The sequence below is a fragment of the Liolophura sinensis genome, chromosome 10, assembly GCF_032854445.1.
Source record: "Liolophura sinensis isolate JHLJ2023 chromosome 10, CUHK_Ljap_v2, whole genome shotgun sequence".
Taxonomy (NCBI): domain Eukaryota; kingdom Metazoa; phylum Mollusca; class Polyplacophora; order Chitonida; family Chitonidae; genus Liolophura; species Liolophura sinensis.
Window position 1 is genome coordinate 14,174,639 of NC_088304.1, and position 19,095 is coordinate 14,193,733.

A 19,095-nucleotide genomic window follows, 5' to 3' on the forward strand; every position below is an offset into this window, starting at 1 on the left:
TCTCCCACCATAATGCTGGCTGCCTATTCTTGAGTACGGAGTAAAACATCAATCATATAAATAAATAAATCGGTTCTTCCTTGTCCTTTTCAGTTCTCCCTTTTTCTTGTTAAGTTCTCCTTGTTGTTTAATCCTTCCTTTGTTTTGCTCATCAGTCTTTATTCTTGTTCAGTTCACCCTTCTCCTTGTGCTTTGGTTTTGTTCCATTGTTCTTGTTCAGTTCACCCTTGTTCCTGTTAAGTTCTCCTTAGGTCTTCCTTTGTTTTGTTCAGCTGTCCTTATTCTTCTTCAGTTCACTCGTGTTCTTGTCTTGTTTCCTGTTAATCCTTTTCGTTCAGACCTTGTTCTTTGTTTCCTTCACTGTATTTGTACGTGTAGTTCCCTTGTTCCTGTTCATTCCTCCTCATTCATATTCAGATCCTCCTCGTTATCATTGAGTTTTCCCTTGTTCATTTTCCCTTTTCCCATGTTCATTTTCCCTCGTTCATTTTCCCATTTTTGCTTGGTTCATATAGTTTTTGTTCATGCAGTATTCTCTATTTCTTTCACTGTTAGCCTTTTTTTCTTTTTTTTCAGAAACATTGCCTTTTGTTGGTCTTTCTTGTGATGATTTACTTATTTACATATTTATTTGTCTTTCCTTGTATTAGAGTAAAATGCCATTCAGTACTGTGGTGTAATTTATAGATCGTATTTTGCTTGCAGCAGTGACACAGGAAGAAGTGCCATCTATTACTAGTGCTTTGGAAGATGTGGAGGCCAGCCCCGGTGAGGTGGTCACCATGCAGTGCGGAGTTAAGGGCCTTGGAGAGATCTTCTGGCACAAAGAAGGAACCAGGCTGAAAGAGTCACACAAGTATGAAATGAAATTCGAGGATGCGTCTGCGAGTTTGCGCATCCGAGATGTTGTGGTTGAGGATGCTGGCCAGTACTCCTGCTCCGTGAAGAACACAGCTGGTGAATCCAGCACGATTTGCCAGCTTTTGGTCACAAGTAAGTCATACGTACCAGTTGACTTTATATTGTACTGTAGATCTTGGTCTCGTATAAATCATGTACCGATGAATCAGGCTTATTAAATGACATTGAGATAAGACGTCATCAGTTTTATTTTAGATTTTTGCAAGCGAGCCAAACACTAAAACAGACAAAAATGGAATAAAAATTAAACTGAAAGTCCAGCTTTTTTGTTTTGTCCAGTCTTCATGTTTTAATGATTTTTCAGCTTGTTAAGACTTGCCGTCTAGCATGTAAATAGGCCGAGATAGTGTATATTTTTCCGACAATTAAATGATTGTCAAGTTTTATTCTTGTTTTCATACCCTCCTCGGACATGGAAAAAGCATTTTGTTCTGCCCGTGGAACAATAATAAAACTTCTTACGGCCTTATATTACTGTACTAATATGCTAACAATACATGTACCTTCATATAATCAGTATACAGTGTTCTTCACTGAGTGCAGATGCCTGCTAGTATTATATTTACGTGTATTTTGTTCACACAAGAATATTTCGCTAGTAAGGGTCAAAGTACAGTAGCGGTCAGTTTTAAAGATGGTGGAAACCTGACCTAGTGTCCAAAGTGTCCAGACATTTAACATTTAACATGTACTTGAACGTTAGTCTTGTGTGTCTATCAATTAAAAGTACATGTTGGGGGGGGGGGGGGACAGGGGGGAGGCTTTGTATCAGACATTTTTGCATTATGTTAGATTACAAGGCCTATTTCACAAAACTTCTAAGATCGGTAAATTGCGTTAGTCTGTAGTTTTTTGAACAAGTCCCACATGAAGTGACTTTCGACAAAACTTAAACCAAACACTTCGTGCAAGTTAAGAAGTTTTGTGAAACTGGTCCCTGGTCTGTATCGGCTTCTTTCTTTTGACTTTTTTGATGTTTTGATTTCCAGTTGAAGGTTGTCCACCAGATATTTTGAACCCGCTTTTTAACTGCACTGCCACCTGTGGAAAACCTTTCAAACTGATGTGTAGGATATCTGGTGACCCCGAACCCAGTGTCAGCTGGTATCATGAAGGGAGAGAACTCAAGGAGACTGCCACCTGCAAACCTTCATACATGGACAATATTGCTCGTTTGGAGCTGAAGCCAGTGACGGAGTCAGATGGAGGGGGAGTACGAATGCATTGGAAAGAATGCCTTAGGCAGTGCCAGCACAAACTGTGAACTTAGCGTTAAATGTAAGAAATCGTAACTTTCTTTAAAGCTGGAGAAAACATATAAATTTACATAAAGTTCAGCGGGTTGGAAAGTTATTTGTAAATGTGTTCTTCAATATGTTTTTCGATTTTTCTTCTAGTGAAGAAGCTGGTTAATTTGTGATGGTTGAACATTAATTAGGTTTTGTTTGTAGCATTGCTCATTCAACATTTGAAACATGTATTTTTGGTTTTGTCTTAAGTTTGATGTTTTTGTTAATTTCAGCTGAAAGTAAAACCAACAAAAGCGTCACTTCAGCTGAACATAAAAGCTGTATCAAAGCCAGTTGATCAGGAAAACAGTGAAGAAAAACAGGACGATTCTAAATTGAAATCCCCTCTCTCGTCACCAAATTTTAGCCAAACTGATGCCAAAGATACTGATATTTATTCTACCGGTGAAGTTAGGAGTTGTACCCCCCACCCCCACAGGTTACCCCTGTTAGCTGTTCCCCACCCCAGAGAGACGTCTTGATAAGAAACTTTTCCCCACTGCAGAGCAATAATCTTCCAGCTATCAGCCCTGATCAAAATGGCGGATATTCCGCAACGACGACTGGACAGGCGGACACAAAGGCAAACGCTGTTAATCGCTTGTCGAACTTCTTTGGGAGCATCATGAATGACGTGTCGTCTGTTTCTCCAACATTCAGCCATAGTGCAAGTCCAGAGGTGCAGACAGAGACGAAAAGCAGCTTTGTGGTTAAGAAGAGGGAAAACGGAAGTTTTAAGTCAGACAGAAATTCAACAGGAGTTACACCAAGCCCCAAGGTATGTTATGTTCTGATTTTATTCATTCTTGACCAAAGTTAAACGGATGTTTTTGTGTCCTTCAAGAGTATGCAAAATTCATTCTGAAATAAGAAATTCTGGTGCAGCTAACATTATACAGGTTTACATACACTGTAGCATAAAACATGTTTTTGTGTAGGCCAACAATGTACACTGGAAGTGTCAAAGGAAGCTTGTTTCTATTCATGATTGATCTCTGATCATATTGATTAGGTGTTTTTTTTAGAGGGTGATGATGAAAATGTTAAGCATATAATCATATCAAACTACTAACACACATATGTTGCTATATACATGTGGCATGTCCTCGGCCATTGTTGACAAAACATAATGGATCAAGGGGAGTAACTCTCAATGACTTCTTATCATGGGAAATAACTTATGGTGGAATAAATGCATGCTCCTTGTGGGAAAAAAACTTCACATCCATTGCAATGTGAAACAGAGTTGTTTGGAATAATTTTAATCATTGTGCACTGGAAAGGTAAGCTCTGTTAAGATAAGCTTGTCAGAAATACCAATTTGAAAGGATACTTGAAACATTCGGTTTTTATTTCTTATATGGAGTTTAGTATCTTTTCTAACCTATAAAAGTCGAGTAAGCTTCTTAGCTTTTTAGGTGGGTGGTGTAGGTGGATGGATAAAAATGGCCTTCTCCGACAGTTTGCCTAAAGCCCCCTGCCCTCCACCTGCCAAATCAGCCCAGGAATTAAGTAGCCTGCTGTTGTCTGGTCAACGGTACAGTGTACCAGCACATGATAACTGTCAAACGCTTTGAGGAAAGAGCCCAAATGTGGGCCCTAAGTCGGTCCCACCGAGTTCATCCATGATGTAATTTCCGAAAATTTCTGATCGTTGACTGAAAATATGTACAAAATGCAGGGTTTAGTTGGGGATGCAAAATATACCTCAAAAATGCCCACCCGCCCCAAACATTAAAAAAAAAACAAATCAGTTGTTTGGGAACCTGCGGATGGTTGTGGGTTTCTCTCATGCTCTCATATTGTGCTCCTTTTCCTATATTGATTAACTTTAACTAATGTAAAATTATTGGGGACGTGTAAGATTTTGTTTATCAGTTAATAGGTGAGGCTGTAAATAAGGATATGATGTAATCATCAAAATAACAAAATCATAAAATGATTAGAATTATTTTGATTCCTCATTCCGCCCAATCGAAGTATCAGTAATTGTAATTATGCTGGGCGTTAATCATTGACTGGTCATTCATTTTGTGGTGAACCGAGGAATTAAAGTGAAAGAAAGCTAAGAAATGAAAGTAAGGCTTAGCACATGGACTGCTGAAAGCTGTGCATAAAAAATGTATTTAGCACAGCTTAATGACCCAGGAGTCTCTCACCAATGTGGTCACTGTGAGTTCAAGTCCAGCTCATGCAGGCTTCCTCTCCGGCCGTACCTGGGAAGGTCTGTCAGCAACCTGCGGATGGTCGTGGGTTTCCCCCGGGCTCTGCCTGGTTTCCACCCACCATAACGCTGTCTGCCGTCATGTAAGTGAAATATTCTTGAGTATGGCGTAAACACCAATCAAATAAATAAATAAATAAAATTGTATTATTATGTTTTTTTTTTATTATTTTATTTTTTTGAAAAGAGCTAGATTCATTTAAATGCTTAGGTTCCATTGTGGGCTTTATACGTGTAAACCATTTAGTTAGTGTTTCGATACTCTGACGTCAGTTTTCCGTATTCTGAAGATAGCTTTTGATGTTTGAATATATTCTGTTGATGCTCACTCCATTTTTTTTTGTGGCCCTCCTTTTTAAATCCGTTTTGGCTGTTATGTGAAGGTGCAGTGAATATGCAGTAGTTATCCCGCTTCAGTCTATTATATCAGAAAATTTTTGCATTGGGTAATCCAAATGTTATTGTGTAGCCAGTGCTTATCTGAGATGTTCTTTTCTATCCAAGGAAAAATATTATAAAAAGGAATAAAAAACAAGAATATGACCTAGAAAAAGATTGATTGTTGTTTTACCTTTGTAAAACAGCCTTTAGCATGTTTAGCAAAAGTAAATACTTTAAATTATGAAAAGACCATAATGCCGGTATAATCTGACATGTAAGTCTTTAATTCATCAGTGGATCAATTCATCCTCGGCATAACATAGCTTTCTAATCGTAAAAGTACACATAAAGGTGTTTAAATATTTTTGGGTATAGAGTAAGCCTTGACACAGGCATTATGCTCCATATAGCCCACCTTACATGTTTATGATTAAATGATTTGAATAAACACCGTGTTTTACGCCGTACTCAAGAATATTTCACATAAAGTGGTGGCCAGCACTATGGAGGTCTGAGATTTTTAACTGAATACTTCCATGAATGGGTGTTTGATGTCAAGCTTTCCGTGACGTGTTCATTGGTGATACATGAACAGTGTATATATACCTCACTCAGATACTCTAGCTGTGTACTTCAAGATTTGCCGGAAGATCTCTATGCATGCAGGTGCCAAAATTGTCAAAGAATGAGTAAGAAAATTTGTAAACGAAGGCCAACTCTTTTTTTTTTTATAAGGGAGCAAAGTTTTCAAGCATTGACTGTATTTCACCTAAATTGTATCATTTTTCAGCTTTTCAGCATATTTCGCTTGTTTCTTTCTGATTCATCCACCGTAATATAAAATCCCTGAAAAGTTTTTTTGAGAAGTTTATTAGTGGAAAAACTGAAGTTTTGGCATCCATAGTAGTATTTTAAGGTTTTAACAGGCTTCTATAAGTGAATTTCTACATACCAAACTTTGGGCAGATAAGTAGTAGCATCTAGCTTATAGCTCATACAAGTAGTTTGACTTCACTATGCTATTTACTGCACATACTGGCCTACTCAGATGTGTATGTGGGAGATGATGTGCTATGAATGAGGGCAGACCTAGAGCACGTGGGATGTTCAGTAGAGGTATGGGGCATGTGGGAGGGGGTGGGGGTTAATATATCCCTGGACCATTCCCCTGGCAGAGTTGCCTTTTAAGGAGGGTTGAGATGGGGAGAAGTGACTTGCACTATCGTTGTGTATAAGCTGAAGGAAGGCTTTTAGAAGCTTGTTTATCTGTATATATATACAGGGCATGCACATGCAGAGGGTAAAATACAGTATAGCAGTGGAGTTATTCCACTTAGAACTTGTAAATAGGTGTTCTGAGAGGTACCCATTTTAAGACCTTCATGTACATATACATGTATCTGTATCTATAATAATAAAACGCCTTTTTAACTTTCTACATTCTGTTATATTCCAACTGCAGTTTCAAACCTCATGTAATTTTCAGTCTTAAAATTCCTTGAAAATAACATGAAGTTTGAAACTGCAAGTGGAAAGAAGGCAGTTTTTTATTTTTTTTTTTCAACATAACGTCTCCTCACCACGGAATCTTTCTCTATTTCTTCAAATATGTATCTATCTATCTATCTATCTATCTATCTATATCTATATATACATATACATATATATATATATATATATATATATATATATATATATATATATATAATATTATATAATATATATATATGCGCAGCAGTGTTTAGGGCTAAAAACAGCTTAAGAAATAAAATCATACATACTTGTACAAATTTGAGTTAATTAGATGGTTGAAGAAATGATGAAAACAAGTACAGGTGTTAATACAGAAATCAGATTTACATTTAAACCCTAAATGGGCCATTTGCCCGAATGCTACTTGTTACTACACGTAGGTAATGAAGTCATTTTTTAGAGTACAATAGTTAAATAGTTAAACTAAATTATGAAAGCTCAATAGAGAATAAAGCCTGCTGATATCGAAAAATGTTTGAAAAAATTGTTATACATAAATGCATAAATCAGTAGTGGATACTGTATATCTGGAAATCTGAATTAATTACATACATGTACATAGAATATCCGGTATATATAAAAAAAAGGAAGATTTGCTGCTATTGGGTCATACTGACTCTAGATCCTGTGTGCAGGAATATCTGATCTCAGTTGTCTGAGAGTTTAAGGAAACGATCCTGTTGCAGTTTCCATGACGATAAGGCTATTTTTGTCCTTATTATGACATACAGTGTATTAGCTCTATCCTGAATGCTGAAAGAACTTCTGCAGCTTCTGTGACTAGTTGGTGGTACGTATAATTAGGGTGCTGTGCTGTCGATGGTTTCCAGATTTTTAAATGACATTTTTTTTTGTGTTTTGTGAAAAGAAATTATGTACATGTACACAGAATCGTTCATTTAAGATTTGAGGTTTATGTATGTATAATAGGATTCTTGTGGAAATTGCAGATTTTTCATATTAAAGGTAGATTGTTCAAAAGCAACGAAAAAATTGTATAACATGTGCAAAAAATGGTATTTATTTAAAATGCAATACCAGTTCAAGGACAAAACGGCCCCATCCATATGTATTTTTGTTGCGATACTGTGACAACACCAGCTTGAGAGAGTGTCCCAGGAATATTGATAATAAAATACGAAAGAAAGGAATGTTGAGAACCGAGTAGAAAGGTAAAGTTGTCATATTCCAATTGGTATAATTCTAAAGTTGATATTTACCTCAGTTACTTAATAATAGTTGAAATGAATTATTCCATTTTGGACACTTGTTTATTAAAGAAATTGCAGGATAATTAGAAATTAAAGTAACATTGAGTGGTGATTTTCAGCTTTTCGAATTTAAAGTTTACTGTATTAATTTTTGCCTTATATTTCATTTTAACAAGAGGCATATTTATTCTTATGAGAAAAGAACAAATCAGTCAAAGGAAAATTTCTGTGGCATTATATTTTTTTATGAGATTATTGTCAAAGTGTTGACCATTTGAACGTGCGCACTCCTATGGTTAGGCAATTGGCTTTACATTCATGTATTTGAGGATTTTTTTGTTAGGATACTTTCAAACAGCTTTTATATGCTTGTGGTCTACCGCAGGCAAGTTATATGGGCTGCATAATAACTGTGCTAGATTTTGTGGTTTTCACCAACGTGTTTTCCTCCCACATGCTGCGTGATCAGCAGAACAAACCCTGCTCTCTGTTCACGTGAATCGCCAGAGACAGAAGAGATGGTAATACACACATATATACACCTTACTGCATACACATGTAGGCTTTTAAAGAGGGGCTTCCCAGTGGAATGCCCCCAGTCAGCTAGTAGTTTGCCAGTGGTAAGCCTGTGGAATGGTTGTGGAATTAAATGATTCCTCGATCCACCATATCATCAATCAAATTACATATATCTCCACTCTCCCTGGCTCAAATACTTTTGTGTGTTTCAAGGTAAAACTGTGTTCATTACTTGATTTCAGGATTGCAATGAAGTTGAATATGGTTCATCACACTATAGAAACTGAACAGTATAAAGTTGTTTTGTAGCACACATCAGTCATACTTAGAAGTGGAAGTTAAGAAAGCAAGGTAGTAAAAAAAAAAATGGAAAGGTTATTAAATGTATATTACTATTAACAGAAAAACTAATATTGCATGCACAGTTTTATAAAATTTATTGCCTTATTAAAGAATGTGCGCATAAGATTTGTGTGTACAATAAATTTACCCGTTGTTTCAAACTCTGTTTGCTGCTTTATATTCAACATGAGCACAAAGACTTAAATATATGTAGATGAGTTCGGGCAATACTGAAGGGAGCCACAACAAATTTTAAGATATAAGAAAAAAATATTTTCAAAAAATCGGGGGAACAGTGATGCCCAAATACAGCAGAAATCTTAAAAATTGTAACCTGCATATTGAACAAAAATATATATCAGTTCTTTACTGTAAAATCCAGTTAGGACTTCATTTCATCACCATAGGTATTTATTAACACTCCCACTTATAAATATTTCAAGACCTATGCAATGACTGCATCTGTCTGTGGTATATAAATCAGATTGAAACTGGAGACCAAAATATGACATTTCCATTAATCTTCATGTGTAGAGCGCACATCATAAAAGATAGGCCAGTCTGGGTGCCTGCTCGCACCTGGGTAGGTTTGTAGAGCCTGGGTATTTGTGAAGTGGGCCCAGCTGCTTGTAGAATGTAGCAGAGGGAGAAGTGAGACTCAAGACGCTGGCAAGATGCTGGCAGGATGCTTCAGCTGATCTATGGTTGTATAGTGGTACAGGCCCTGATAGGTGAGGGGGAAGCTATGATCAGTCTATATTTATCATTGCCTTTGCTTTAACCTGACACCCAGGCTGGTATGTGTGTGTGTGTGTGTGTGTGGATTGGGAAAGGGGTATGGGGAAACAGGGGTGGGGAGATGCTTCTTCCTTCCTCCCTCCATCCCCCTCCTGCTACTTCTTGGATTTTCCCACGGTAAGGTGTGTTCGCTGTTTCTATAGCTGAAGCTTTATCGCTTCCAGGCTAGCTGCTGGAGAAAATTTTTCATGTTCACATTTACCTAGCTGAGGCCAAGGAAGGAATTTGGTTTTTGGACCAAAGCATTTGGATATTTTTGAAATTTCATTTTGCGCCTTGTACCATTCTTCTTTCGCTTAGGAATCATTTGCATTTTTTTTTTGGAAAAACTTGGACGGTTTTAAGCAGAAGTTTTGGCGGAGAGGAAGAGCTTAATCAACAGGTGAAAGGTAAGAGCTCAAGTGGTGAAATTTAAGGAGACATTGCAGTGTTCAACTCAACTCTTTTATTAAACTACTGTTTATAGGGCAGTTTCTTGAAGGTCTTGGGAGTCCTTATATCATGACAGTAGCAGGCTTTAGCTAGAACTACATGACTGCTGCAACTTCTGTAATCTAACAGAGAAAAGGGCCTGTTATTCCTCTGTACCTCACTTCCGTATATTTTTGTAATAGGAGAATCCATGTCCCAACTTGACCTTGATAGCAATCCTTTCAAGGTCAAATAAAAACAATGTGTGTAGGTGTTTTCGCTATTGCTTACTCAGAAGACAACAAAATTGCCCAAATTAGTTTACAGTATACATTTGTGGTTGTCAAACAACAAGCACTGGCATTTGCTCATGAGTGATTGCCAGTTGTCATGGCAATGCATTTGTTTATTTTTGACCAGGTTATTTGTTTTTCTTCAGTATATATATGTACCACATACACTATAATTGGTCTGATGGGCTTAATTGTGTGCCACAGTGCTTATGAAGGAGAAAATTTACTCTGTTATGAATTGTCTTGTAAAAAAACTTGGAAATGAATGAATTTTGTTGAGATACATTGAATAGGAATATTTGGATTGGGTTTAGATTATTCAGGAAATTCAGGTATTGATTACCTGTGCGAGTGTCTGTTGTAAATTCTGAATATTTGGCATTTGAAATTTTCACCTTTAATTTAATTGGCATTTGGGATTGGCTTCACCTTTAATTTAACTGGCGTTTGAAATTGCCCTCACCCTTAATTTAATTGGCATTTGAAATTGGCTTTACCTGGAATTTAATTGACATTTGAAATTGGCTTCACCTTTAATTTAATTGGCGTTTGAAATTTGCTTCACCAATTTAATTGGCGTTTGAAATTGGCTTCACCTTTAATTTAGTTGGTGTTTACAATTGATGTCAGTATTTAATTTAATTTGGCTCAAGTTATTTGATGATTATGCTGATGGTGGTCCAGGAAGACCAGGTGTTTATTGTGCCTCTTGCATGGGTATGGTTTATTATGTTTACTGATATTACATGCTCAACTTTATTAACAGATTCTTTACCTTATGCTTTCTTGTCAAGGTTTAATTCAGTTGTTGCTCTAACGTTATAATTCAAGTTAGTACATGTACATATGCAGCAATTTGCAGGATGCACAAAGAGGTCACATTTGGTTTTGCCTGATGGGCATTCATCAATATTTTTCAAACTAGCATGAATAAAATCTAAATCGGAGATGCTGAAGTGAAATAGATCTGTTGATTTGTGTCTTGAAAAGTTTAAAATGCATGCAACAACATATAAACGCAGGACCCAGTTGTTCAGAAGTGTATTATGACTTAAGCCCGGTATTGACCATAGCCCAGACTAAATGTTAGTCCAGACAAAAGTGCCATTCACTTTGTATTAGGGTGAGACTGGTATTAAGATTTAAGCCTGGCTTAACTTTAATACGCTTTTGAGCAACTGGCCCAGGTATTAATTATACATGCATCCCTCCTGCCCCCCAAATCCAGTAAGAGAAAAACTATATGAAAAATAATATGGTAATGTAATATGTAATAAATAATAATACGGTAATGTAATATGTAATGAATAATAGTACGGTAATGTAACATGTAATAAATTAATAATGTATAATATCATCTGTTAATCAAATAAGTATAGGTGAATAATTTTTCATTGTTTGCATCGGTCTACATTGTACTGACTGATCCACAAAAGATATTTGTAAACATACATTGTATATATAGTAAACATCTTTGTCACCTACATTTTCTTGTTAGCCTGTTTAATAATATCCATGTACGCTGTTTATATTAGACAGCTTGTAGTACACCACCGTGTAACACAATAGGGGGTATACATAGATGTATGAGGGCTATAGACCAGTCAAGTTGACTTTGACGAACACCTTTGCCTGTTTACTTCGACTCTCGATCAGTATGACCTTAAAGGGGATATAGATGTTTAATTAACCAAGCAGCTGATGCCCTTTTTTTCGTCAGAATTGTCTAATCTCTCTGATATTAATTGAAAAAAGTTGATCTGAATCTTAAGTGATCCTGAGAGCGTTGCTATCATGGGCCAACAGTAGATGAAGCCGTGTGAAGGTAAATGTTATCCCAATAACTACTGCATGTACTGAGCTCAAGTTTTGCAGGCTTGCATGCGTCAGGAGCACAATAATATCAGGAGGATGTTCCTCAGTTAATGTCCTCTGTTAATTACAGTACGTGTAAGTTACAAAATTCATAACTGATACTGTGTTCTGTTTATTAGAATGATTGTTAAGAAAAATGTTAAATGTGGTATCAGAAGGAATATATGTCATGTGTTCAGCTGAAGTTTTGCATTTTGGAACTTTCAGTCCGTTTCGTGGGTTAGAATTAATGGTTAGAAAAATGTTAAACGAAAGGTATATATGTCAAGTACTCAGCTGAAGTTTTGCATCCATGTCTCCTGCAGGCAAGGTCTTGTGAAGGTACTGTATAACCATCTTTCTAGATTTTTTTACTGTCAGAATTGAACATTTACCATATCATGTCAATGTATAGACCTTTATGGAGCTCCTCTGTGTATGTGCTGGTTCAACTGTCCTTGGGCTATAGAGAACTCTTTAAAATGCCAATTTTTGCATCTGTCTCTGCGTGCTACCAGTGATTCAGATTGAGTGGTCACAAAAACAGTTTTATTACCACAGACAATGAAAAGATGAGGTAGACATTTCAAGTTTACATGCCATGGCTCAAAGAACAAGCTTTGCCAAGAATCAAATGTGCTGAGTCCATTAGCTGTAAGGACTGCTGATTGGCACAAAAGAGAGTTGTATGTTTCTTTTTTGCTTTTCTGCACAAATTCAAGATTCATGCATATCTTTTTTGCTTTTGTGCACAAAGGTTTTCAAAATTGATGAGTATTCCAACCAGATTTTCCATTGATTCCTGCCTTATTTGTGCAAATATGCACACTATCTTTAGAGAAACATGGAAATACCTGAGAGCCCATGTGGTTTGGGGTGCATTGTTGATGGTATGGGGAGCAGCAGTAAATTAGGGCTGGGGTCAGACAAACCTTGTCTGGCAGTAGGCCAGCTGGTAGCACTCAGCAACTGGTATGTAACAGTTTTACTACAGTTTGTACATGTGCAGGTTGACATGTACATGTGCTGTAGACATGTATAAAAACTATCTACAGGGGACATGAAAATACTTAATGCTTCTTTGAACTGCCACTCATTTGGGACATGATGTAGGCACGTCCACCATCTGAAGGAGAATGAATTGGTTCATGACCTTTCTAATGCTGGTACAGTTATGAATGTAAAGTACAGGTGTTATGCATATGTCATTGGGCAAGACCATTTTGAAAATGGGGATTTTACAACACCAGGTAAATGTCATGTATGGATCTACTTCACCAATATTAAAACTGGTCTTGAGTATTCTTGTGATGATCTATGCAGGAGCAGATCCTTTAATAAAAAGATACTTCGTCAAAAGAAAAATTCTTTCAGATATCATGTCGTTTTATCCTCAACATTTGTATAGGTAAAAGAAACAGAATTTTTATTACTGAGTATGGCAAAACAATTCATTCAAAACGAAAATGAAAACAAAACCTTTGTTATCTTTGATACTTATTTGGTCTAAGACAACAAAGACTTTTCTTGAAGTCAGTGGAAATGATCAAGATCAAAATGAAGAACCAGTATGTGGAAGATCAGAAAAGACTGCTTTCGTAAAGGAATGTATTATAAAGAAAATTGGATTTGATTGATTGATTTATTTTGCTGTTGTTTAATATCAAACTCAAGGAGTCTTAAATATTGACAGCCGCCTTCTCATTACAAACTATATGCCTGGAACAGCCTATTATTTGTCAGCTCACTTGATGTGTGTGAACTTGATCCAATTCCTTCCTGCCCTTTTCTACTTTTACCAAAACTACAGGGTTAAGACCATTGTAGACAAGGGGATTTATGTAACTTACCACAAGGCCATCCTTAAAAAATTCTTTGTTGGTAATGACTGACTTTTTAGGAGAAAAAAAGTGTTAGTGAGTAGGTAATCCTGTTTTTATTCTGACTAATTTTAAAGAAATTAACATCGAAAAAAATGGGGGAAAAAAAAAAAACTTCTATCAGAACCCAAATAAAAACTTTACAGGATCGATTGCATTATGTGAACAAACATATTTTAATGCAGGCCTCAGATAGAAGACTTCTTTCTGCACTCTACCACCATGCAGACATGTGGTCTGTGTTCAGTCTGTTTAGATTCACACCTACCAAATTAACTTGTCAGCTGTAAGTAATGTGTTTTAAACATTAACCTGAGAAGACATGGCATTTCATTTGGCACTTCAGGATGACTTTTGTATGGACTGGATAATTTTTTATTATTCTAGGTGAATATGACCTTAAGACAAAATTACTGATATTACTAAACCTGTTATATTATATTTTATTATATTATATTATTGCATATTATTGCACTGAGAAACATCTTTAATCCAACTTCACCTCATATGCTTCCAAAAAACTTGACTGCTGGTATTTTGCAGGATATACTGTACATGTATTGCCAAAGTTTTTGGATGTAGTGTAAGCAATTTGCTGCCTAAATGATTTCCTTCCACCATCTTGCAGGATGTTGTCGTATACGACACGCGTGTTCATAGTGGTCACTTTTTTTGTTGTACTGTAAGTGAAATATTCTTGAGTACGCCGTAAAACATCAGTTAATTAAGTTAATAAATTTAAGGAATACAGAATTGATTCTGATTGGCTAGTGAGAGATGGGCTAATCCAGGCTATGCCTATAGACTAAGCTGAATTTTGGGTATGGCAGATTTATTCAAGCATGACCAAGTCTGCAGGGTTTAACCTAGGAAATGCTATATCTCCACGTTTAGCCAATCAGCATCGATTCTGTATCCTTGAAAGGTATACAAAAGCTATATCTACTTCTCCAAGCAGAATTTTAGGTATGGTACATTAATTTAAGCTTGACCTTAATTTAATTTAAGGTTGTACAATTAGAACATTCGATTTTCTCCACAACTTTTCATCTGAATGACTTCACATTTGCTGCACGAGAGGATCCAAGGAATTAAGTGCCTTCTGGTTTTGGAAATTGTGGCAATAATTACATTACGGATTGTTTTGACTTAAACATTCCTGTAGCTGTGAATGAATTGATGCTGTATTTTCAAACTAGAGACATGAAATTTTTACCGTTTGATACACAGAAATTTTTTTTCAACAGGCAAAGCACTATGGTCTTAATATCAAATAAAGCTGTACATGCAACTAACCTACAGCCAATAGAACAATGCATTGGATGAGAGCTCATATGCTCACATTGGTTAGCCCTGAACACCTGTGGTTGATAAAACAACAGCGACTACTAGAAAAAACGATCTAGTGGTCTAAATTTAGTTCGTTGTTTCTTTCTTTAGAATACTACAGGCTATAAACTAACACTTAATGATTGGCTTACCAAAAATGTAGAATCTATTCCTGCGATAGAAACTGCCCTTTGAGAAACCAAAGATGTTTATGTTGTAGATGTAAGTAAAAGAAATTGTTTACTTGTTTGCCACATGGGATCACATCTGTAGGGTCCTAGGATTGGGCTTTATAATGTGCAAGGGATCGAAGATTGCAGGGTCCTAGGATTGGGCTTTATAATGTGCAAGGGATTGAAGATTTTTAATAGTCATGAAACATTCTAAAATTGTTGTAGAGATTTTGAATTAAAGCATATCATTTTCTGAGCTCTTAAAAATTGGAGATACAACAGAAAAAGATATAAAAAGAAAACTTTGGTTAATTTAATGGTTATTGGGGATGTCTGCTTCTCAGTGATCTATTTATACTGTGATCATAAGTTGGAAAATCGTGAAATGTCCTGTATAAAGGTGTTGTTTGTAAGTGTCACATATTCATTTATGAATGAAATAAGAAATAAGATATACAATGTACTGTAACTCTTCAGACTTGTCGCATCTTTGCAAGATGTTTATTCAAGCTTATCCTGAAGGCATTATTCTGTGTTGACTGATGAAGTTGTAATTTTTGTGACACTGGGCAATCCAACCATTGTACTTTAATTTGTCTAAAGATGTGAATAAATTGCATTGAAAGTTGTTCTTCCATGTGTGAAAAGGTTGAAAATTGGGGTAAGCCATAAAAGCTGGCTTCCTAAACTATACAAGGCATACTCTTACAAGTGACCCCCAGTGCAAAGTGTTACTCCATTTTCTTTAAGAGGTTAACATATACTGAGGTTAGTCTCATTAACATAATGGTTTAGGAGTCTGAGCTTGTAAAAAGGCATTTATTTACAAGCTTTAATTGGTGTTTTATGCCTTAGTCAAGAACAGTTTACTTTGTACAATGGTGGCCAACACCATAGTTGGGGGTGGGGGGAGAACTGGGCAGAACCTGAAGTAAACCCAGTATCAACAAACAGCAGGTTGCTGACAGACCTTCCCAAGTACTACTGGAGAGGAAGCCAGAATGAGCTGGACTTGAACTCGCAATCAAGTCATGGTGCTGCACTTTCCAGCTAACCACTAGTTTAATATTCAAAACAAACTAATCAAGTTGAGGCTTCTTCTTGACTTTCACAGCAATCATCATTTAATCAGGTAAATTGTCTAGTGAAGGAGTCTTTCATATGCCTTTGTCATGAGAATAAATGAGAACCTTCATCCATTGAACAGTTCGTCTGCGTTTTGACAAATTACACCTGTTCCAAACAGGAAAGTGATTGGGTTACATTTGCTTGTATCCTCTGATGCGATAGTTTGCTTTGATGTGGGTTCGAATCATATAACATCCGTACGCTTACGAGTACGCATTACGGTGAGCACTGGGGTTGCTGTGCCTTGCGGTCTTGTGAGGTGGGTTTCTCTTGTACCTGAGAGACGCCGTGCTTGTGGCTACATTTACCTGAGGCCAGTATTTTCTTTCTCCCACGTTGTCTTATCCGAGATGATGCCTTATTGTTATCTCAGGTTGTTTACAGATGTTTATGGCAGACAGAACTGATTTCCCGGTGATAACGCACCGAGGTTCTACTGAGAACAACCAGATCTTCAGAGTTCCATTGTGGTTATGTGCTTGCATGAGGCCAACCCGTACATGTAGATCTGGTGTCGGTGCGTATTCAGAATCAACGTGTTCCCTGATCTGTTCCATATAGAAGGAGATCATCTATTTTTATTGTTTTTTTTTTTTTTGAATAGAAAGATCTTTGTTCTCTTAAATGCATAATTTTGTGGCTCAACACAAACTAGTATAATTTTGTGTACAATCCCTCTAAATATTCCACTTCTGACACCAGTTTGGTGTGGTATATCTGTGTGTATAAAAAATCTGTGTATATCTCACATAAAAAATCCTCCAGGTCGTTTATGGTATAAAAAAAATGTAGGCCAAAGTGCCCAGCTCTAAACTATTTTTCTGCTTCATCCAGTGAACTGTAGATAATTGAAGAGTACTGGTACCTTTGTAATCTCTGGCTTGCGATATCAGTTTTTGGAATGCATGAGAATTATGACCTGATATTGAAGAAAAGAAATCATGAATTGTCATCATGATCATCACAGAAAAAGATGTTAATTTCCCTTGACTGCATCCCATATCTCAGCTCCAGTTAGAAGGCTATATTAATATTTGTGGGTAAATTTAGCGCAGCCTGGCATACATGTCTCATTTCTGTCATCATCCAAGTTTGAGTTTCAATGTGGCCTTAAACTGCAATTCATGTTGGCATTTTATAGTTACTTACAGAGCACCAAGCCCCCTAAACCCTTTTAGCCAGTTGTTGACCAGTCTGTGAGACAGGGCTGGTAAAAAGATAGATAAAGCATTATAATAGAGATCTTGACTTTGATTATAGCATCGCTTGAGACATAACAGGTGCCAGATTAACAGCAGTGACACAGACTTCGTAAAGAATGTGTTGCCCCGGGGACTGTACTTTTTGGGGACTGTCCTAAAAAGTAACGCTGAATAAGTGACAGAAATGCATCCACCCCCAACCCCTACCCCAAAGAAAAAAAGAAGTAAAGCTTATAAATTGCTGAACTATTCCCCCCCCCCCTCCCCCCCGCGAGTTTTAAGAGGATTGTTTTCTGTAGAGAGATGCATCATTGGGTGTCTGACAGAAGTACATTTTCTGTATGCTATAGATGCTTGTGTCTTATCACTCATAAAGTATTAGTTTAAAAGTAAGTTTTAATAAAGAGGTATATATGTAATCAGGGTGTCCATATCACAATTCATATAAGTGGTAACAACAAACATCCGAATTTGCTTTTAGTAATCTTTATGAATCCGTTCATGAACAGAGATGGAGCATGCAGTCTGTTTTACAAATATAGATATTGATTTTTTACAAATATAGATATTGATTTTGTAAAATATCAATATTTACATTTTCTGTCACTTGGCCACAGATATGGATATTTACTATCTGTCAATCAAATAAGGATTTTTCAGTAAATAGTAAATATTTTTTTTTCTCAAAACAACTATATGCCCATCGATTTTTATACAAAGAAATAAGCTAATGAGCAAGACTGGTTATAGGTAAAAGAGATTGAAGCTTTCAGTCATGAGTTTTTAATGACAAAACCTATACTTGAAAGCCTTCCCTCTCCATACCAGTGTCTTATTAATATGCAGAGATAAAATTTTACCACTTCTGACACCAGTCAATTGTCAATATGTTCATGCACACTCATTTCTATTGCGTAGTTCATCTATTAACAAGGTACGTCCGCACATAAGTAATTTTTGCAATTTAATTCTATTCTAACTGAGTGCACTTAATGCATCCTCAGCCCATTCAGTGAGTCCGGAGCGGTAGATCCAGGGTCAGTCCTGGGGGAGTCACACATAGACTTTAAAAGAGGAAGTTGTAACTAACTTCCTCGCTTGGCGTTCAGCATGAAGGGGATAGTGCAACAACCGGTTGCCCCGCATCAGTATAATGGCTTGGGCGGTGTGGCTTACTTGCCTCTGATAGGTCGTCTCAGTGAAGCAGCACTAGATAAAAGAACGGTGGAAATCCGTCCTGCAACAAGGCACCTTACATGCACTCTAAGGATTTCCATGTCGTCATATGACTTAAAAATTGATTACTTTGATGTTAAACCCCAATCACTCACTCACTCACTCACTCACTGACATAACTGTGGTCCTGGGTCATCAGCTGAATGACAAGTTCTGTGGTTTTGTTTCAACTTGTGCTGGTTGGCTCCATCTATAAACCCAACTGTAGTTGATGTACATTATACATGGACAATATATATAAGAAGACTTGCATTGTTGTATTGTTGTTGACTGTGCTGGTGTTGACAGTGCCGGATTTGACAGTGCTGGCGTTGACTGTGCTGGTGTTGACTGTGCTGATGTTGACAGTGTTGGCGTTGACAGTGCTGGTG

The 19,095-nt window shown here is 36.8% G+C and overlaps 2 protein-coding genes across 7 annotated transcripts in view; both read left to right on the top strand.

Annotated features, from left to right (window-relative positions):
• The window catches only part of LOC135476532 (titin-like), a 79,446-nt gene extending 77,253 nt beyond the window's left edge, over positions 1–2,193 (top strand). For both annotated transcript variants that reach the window (XM_064756579.1, XM_064756578.1), the window contains exons 10-11: positions 706–993; positions 1,911–2,193. In XM_064756579.1, coding sequence (XP_064612649.1) covers positions 706–993; positions 1,911–2,185 — 563 coding nt within the window. In that variant the 3' untranslated portion in view covers positions 2,186–2,193. The remainder of the gene's footprint in view (positions 1–705; positions 994–1,910) is intronic.
• Positions 2,194–2,343: 150 nt separating this feature from the next.
• LOC135476080 (smoothelin-like) overlaps positions 2,344–19,095 on the top strand; it is a 38,644-nt gene continuing 21,892 nt past the window's right edge. For 2 of the 5 annotated variants that reach the window (XM_064755976.1, XM_064755978.1), the window contains exon 1: positions 2,369–2,988. In XM_064755976.1, the coding sequence (XP_064612046.1) occupies positions 2,836–2,988 (153 nt within the window). In that variant the 5' untranslated portion in view covers positions 2,369–2,835. Of the gene's footprint in view, positions 2,989–9,404; positions 9,608–19,095 lie in introns of those variants that run through there. The other 3 variants (XM_064755975.1, XM_064755974.1, XM_064755979.1) reach the window with 3 other exon arrangements.